General features: G+C 40.1%; 1 protein-coding gene across 2 annotated transcripts in view; it reads right to left on the bottom strand.

Annotated features, from left to right (window-relative positions):
- The window catches only part of nus1 (NUS1 dehydrodolichyl diphosphate synthase subunit), a 12,783-nt gene extending 10,073 nt beyond the window's left edge, over positions 1–2,710 (bottom strand). The window contains exons 1-2 of one of the 2 annotated variants that reach the window (XM_034699549.1): positions 2,129–2,710; positions 18–55 (exon numbers count right to left, since the gene is read on the bottom strand). In XM_034699549.1, coding sequence (XP_034555440.1) covers positions 18–55; positions 2,129–2,531 — 441 coding nt within the window. In that variant the 5' untranslated portion in view covers positions 2,532–2,710. Of the gene's footprint in view, positions 1–10; positions 56–2,128 lie in introns of both variants that reach the window. The other variant, XM_034699548.1, reaches the window with a different exon arrangement.
- Between the last annotated feature and the right edge of the window lie 3,290 nt (positions 2,711–6,000).

Here is a 6,000-nt window from a genome sequence, read left to right as displayed (position 1 = left end):
TGCTGCTGCCTCACGATCTCCTCCAGCACGCGGGAGTTATTCTTCTGGAACATCCCTGAGGAGGAGAAACAGATTACCAATGAAGCACAAAAATAAGACACATATCTATTTCACAGAGACGCTGGAGGAGAGGATCAGGATTCCCCCCTCTGTCTGAATTTAAATCAAACACCAGACACTAAAGGTGCATTTTGACCAAGAGTTCCGGGGTCTTTTAGCCCCCTGAACTGGGTTCCTGTGCCCCCATTGTTGTCTGTGTTTCGACCACGGGCTGAAGTCCCGGGTAGATTGTGCAAATCAGGCCAGTGACATATGGAGGAAATAAAAGTTAATGCCCTACACCACCAGACCAGTAGAGGGCAGTAAAACAAAGACGAATGCCATTCATCACAGATGACACCATAGAAGCAGACGGACAGGCAGGTATCATTATGAGCAACACAACAGTTAGCCTGTTAGCATGAAGAGACTCAGCTAGCTCTGTTTTAGATGGTGCTATATTTCATCACAGATGGATTCACTGAATCAACACGTGAGAGGAGATAAGCGCGAGTAGCAAAGACGTTTCAACACGCCTTTAAAATCCTTTTGAACTCAAAAAGCCGTGGCAGAGATCGGCCGGTGTTTTGGTTTAAACAGCGACCCTGTTTACTGCCGACTTTTAGCCGGATGCATCCCTCATAAACGTCTTTAGACGATCATTAACTATCTGATGAGGATATTTTGAAATCTTAATAAAAACTAAACTAGTTTGCATTCCCAGGAACTCCCTCTGTGTTTCAACAGCTGTGTAAACTCCACAAACACTGACACGTTCAGCTGAAGGTCTCCAGTTTACAGGGTCACTTTTAAAACCGTAACACCGGGAGAGACGCATTCACTGTGGGCTGAGAGAAGACTACTGTTACAAGCTGCTAAATCAAGAGAATCACAGCTTTTTCTTTTGAAAAGTACACACACATACAAAAAAGATAGAACAAATAAAAACTAATGAAAGAAAGAGAAATCAAGTGAATCACAGATGTGTGTGATGTTATTGTGGACGGCGGGCGGAATAAAAACACTGAGGTTAATCTACCAATCAGACACGTTCAACATTGCAGGCCCTGCCCCTCGAAGGTCCTGGGACCTTTAAAAAGTACTACCCCCCTAGCAGGGGCTTTTCAGGGGGGAGATTAACTACCCCTGAACTAAGTTTAGACCCTGGTTCCTCCGGTCGAAACGCAGTAGTTCTGGGGTAAAGTTCCTGCGGTCGGAGAACGCCTTTAGAGACAGGTGGGGGGAGTTAGCATACATGTATAAAGGAAGGACATAAAAGTAAAGAGCATTAGAGCCGGTCTTTACTGCATGGTTTCATTATAAACTTGAGTTCAGAGGTGAGTTTTAAAACTGTTTGTCTTCACTTTATCTTGTTTCACACCCTCTCCATGACGCTGTCCAAACACAGGCGCTCACTCAGACTCACCAGGACACGAGTGTGAATAAATAAGCCACACATCAGATGATTAACCACATTTACAGCAGATACATAATGATAATAATACACAGTCTGATTCAGTCACGTCTGCTTCCTCTTCAGACACAGAGACTTTACTGTACGTCTGCGGGTTCACAATGTGGAACAAACTAATGTAACCTCTGCTGTCACATGACCGCACTGAAATAAAACACAGAGGAAGAGGGAGGAGGAGGAAGAGGAGGATCATTTCTTTACTTGCATTAAAGATGGTAAAATAATAACTTCATAAAAATCCAAACTACATATCAGACTATTAAGATGTTAAAGTTTAAGACAGCCATGAAATGTTACTGAGCAAGTGAAGCTGTCTGCCCTGCATGTACCTGGGTCTGTTCAGACCCCCTTCACTGGACCACCAGGACCAGGTCCTTTATGAGTATACAAAACATGTGGATGGGGGTCTTCTAACCTGTGAGTCATAATCCTGAACACACAGCAGCTGTTTGGAGCATACAGCACTTTAATATAAAGTAAACCAGCACAGTTCCAGCTGCTGTACATGCGGAGATATATATATATATATATATATATATGTATATTATAAATACAAGACTAAACCCAGCAGAGATCTCCCACACTGACCCTCCTCAGGTATGAAAACACCCTCACCGTGCTGGTCGTACACGCTGACATAGGAGATACCCACAGCCATACACCACACCACCAGGTTGGCTGTGTCCGTGTAGCTGAGCTCCTCCTCGGCCACCAGCAGGCCGATGTGTACCGGCAGCTTCTCCAGAGACCTGCCGTCAGACAGCCACCGAGCCCGGCGACCCGCAGCCCGGCTCCCGGTCACCGGGTTCGCGTTAGCATCGGGGTTAGCATGGTTTAACTTCTTCTGCTGGTCCGGGAACCCCGCTAAGGCCAAAGGGAGCAGCAGAGCGGCCATCGCCCGCTCCCACAGCCGGCCCTGAGCGCTCCGGAGCCGGACACGGAGCCAGGACACCAGCGCTCTGTTGACGTGGACCAGAAAGAGCAGGAGCCGCCATAAGAGTCCGTACAGCAGCGCCATGGCAGTCCAAGTCCCCCCCGGGAGAGAGTCTGTGAGGATACCCGCCACAGAGAGCCGAGCAGCCGGTTAACTCCTCCGTGAAACCCGCCTCATAAATCTGTTTCGGTGGATCTTGAGACGCAGTCCGCCGCCGCCATCTTCAACTCCCGTGAACAACCCCTGACCTGTGACCCCGCGGCGCGGAGCCCGCTGATTGGTCGAGACATTAGTGACGTGTCACTGGATCCGCCTTAACTGTCAAAGCCACATAATACTAGGAAAGCCTCTTCATCATTATTAACACACTAAATATAGAAAAGTGTCAGTAATCTGACAGAAGAGGACTCATTCATAGGGAGGAACAGAAAACTGAACCTTTATTTAATTATTATCAGAACAAATCTGACTTTTTTTAATGTCACGTGACCAAACTTAAGACCTCTCAGCTCAAATAAAAGTGTAATTCCCCTTTTTAAAAGACAGAAAAGTACACTGTACAAACATTATTATCAAAACCAAATCTAAAGAATGACCTGCGTCAAAATATCACTATTGTTTTAGGGAATCAACCTTCTGCAAGGAGTATTCAGCTGCTGATACAGTTCTACTCTGCATTCATTGAGTCTGTCCTGTGCTCATCCCTCAATGTCTGGTTTGGTTCTGCTACCAAATCAGATATGAGGAGACTGCAACGGACAGTCAGGACTGCAGAGAGTATCATCGGCGCCCCCCTGCCCTCCCTCTAGGACCTGTACTCCTCCAGGATGAGGAAAAGGGCAGGGAAAATCCTCACAGACACCTCTCACCCGGGTCACCACCTCTTTGACCTGCTGCCCTCCGGTCTTCAGAGCTCTGAGCACTAGAACATCCCAGCACCAGAGCAGCTTCTTCCCTCAGGCCGTATCCCTCATGAACAACCACACTGTAAACCACTAAAGACTCCTGCGATACATCACATACAGTACATGTGCAATAATTTGATTTCTGGTGCAATACCTCAATAACCATGTGCAATATTGTAATTTATTCCATGACATATTTTGTTATTATATTCATCTACTACATGTGCACTCTGGTCTAGGCTTATTAATTAATTTATGTCTTTAAAGTACCTTTATACATTTCTTTGTACAGATAGTATTTTTATTTTTATTTTGAATTTTCAGATTGTCCTTGCTGTCTTGTTGTGTCCTTATTGTCTTGTTGTAAAGTACCAGTGTTCCATTCACCACGTCAATTCCTTGTGTGTGCGAGCTCACTTGGCAATAAAGCTTTCTTGAATCTTCAATCTTGAATCTTGACTATATTATGTGGATTTTTTACTTTAATGACAAATGATCTGAAGATATAATTTTAATCACAATCTACAGAGGTGTAGCTGTCCATAAACAGAGGAGCAGATGATCTTACTCTAAAGTTTAAATGACCTTAAAATAAAACCTATCCTGTTTTCAAATGAGCCGAGCTGCAGGTTCAGAATCAGAATCAAAAATACTTTATTTATCCTTAAGGGAGGGAAATTCAGTCATTACAGAGCTCTAATAAACAGTATGTAAGAAAGTCAAAATATGAATAGAGGAAGGAATAAAATAAGATATAAATGTGAATAAGATGAAATAAAATAAAATAATATTAAAGTAAATACAAAATCACAGAATAGTTACAGTTATGTTCAAAAGTGCTGGGAATGAAGAAGATATATAAAAGGGTGTTAAAGTGGCAGGGATATTGCACAGTGTATTGCACGGTTATTGCACAGAGTACAGGTTATTGTTCAGGGATCAGAGATCAGTACTGTGTCGGCTGCTGCGTCATAATTAGATTTGTACTTTTTATTTATAATTCCACTTACTTACAGTTACCGGAAACTGGTCTTGTGGGTTCAACAATGTTTATTTGGGGTTAATGAAATAATCAGCAATTTGTTTGTATATTTGCTTCTTGTGTTTTGCATTGCTTTGATAGAAGAGCAGAAATAAGTTATTATTATTATTATTATTATTATTATTATTATTATTATTATTATTATTATTATTATTATTATTATTTATTAATGTATTAATTTTTTAATTCATTATTTTTTTAATTCATTAATGTATTCTTCTTCTTCTTCTTCTTCTTCTTCTTCTTCTTCTTCTTATTATTATTATTATTATTATTATTATTATTATTATTATTATTATTATTATTTTATTTTGTTATTTCATTTCATTTTTTTTTATCACTGACCCCTTTAAAAACAATATGGTGATGGTACAACATTGTCCTTTAAGATCAACATGTTGGCTGTTGTAGTTTCATTTATCACCACTAGATGGCATGCTGTCAAATAATGTTGAATACCAGCTTTCAGTGGCTCTGTACTGTAAATCATGTTTAAGCCACACATTCTTTGATTTCTTTGGGGAGGGGATCAATCAGTGAACTCTGTTAAACTGTGTATCACCTTCCTCCTCACAGATCCTCTTTGTTTTGTTTCCTCCTCCATCACTCTGTGTTTTATTCCTCCTTTAGCACACATTCCTCTTTTGTCTTTTTCACCTCAGGCTTTCACAAACACAGACTGTAAGATGCCTGGGAGCAGAGGAAGCTTCAGTTCTGCAGACATAAAGAGTGAGGAGTCTTTCAGAGAGAGACCTGAACATGACACAGTTCAGGTGGTTTGTTGCAGTCTGCAGGAGGATAATACAGGACAGAGAATACTGCATTGTGGAGCCCCTGAAGATCTGCAGAGGGAATACTTTTCCCTTTTTCATCTTGTGTGCACAAATTATTTTATTGTGCACTCAAATAATCATCTCGTGTGCTCAAGATAAAATGAATAGTTTGGGAAGTGGTTGTGTTTGCTCTCTTTTGCATGAGGCATAAACATTCCCTTTAGGCTCCAACATGACATTTATTCTGATAATAAGAGAAGCACATCTATTAAATCAATATATTTTTTAAACCATCATTTGAATCAGGCATATTCCAACTGAGATACAAAATCCTTTTTCAAAGTGGATCACTCCTCTAAACTGTCCCTGATGGAAACCAACTTATCTGATCATTACTGGAAACGAGAACCAAGATTACTCTTGAAAAGTGTCTCATTCTTGTGTGAAAAACAGACTTTGTGTTCAGAGGAGGCGTTAAAGCAAGAAAAAAGGACGACCTGGCAACACTGTTGTTGAATATTAACTTTTTTTGTTATTTGTGTTTGAAAAAGCAGACTTTAGTCCTGTGTACAAACCTGAATAATGTATTTATCATTTGAAATTGTATGTTTTTATTTGCCTCATTTATAAATTTTATTAGTATTCATTTATCTATTTCATTCATTTTAAATGTTGTATATTGTTATGTATCTATTTTAGTTTTTATAATTGTATTTATCCATTTCATTAATTTCAATTTTTTTATTTAATTATGCATCTATTCAATTTTCTATGATTTAATTAATCTATTTCATTAATTTTGTATATATATTAAGTATTTTGTTATGTATCTA

This window comes from Notolabrus celidotus, chromosome 13 (genome assembly GCF_009762535.1).
Source record: "Notolabrus celidotus isolate fNotCel1 chromosome 13, fNotCel1.pri, whole genome shotgun sequence".
Taxonomy (NCBI): Eukaryota; Metazoa; Chordata; class Actinopteri; order Labriformes; family Labridae; genus Notolabrus; species Notolabrus celidotus.
This window is presented reverse-complemented; position numbering and strand designations above follow the sequence as displayed.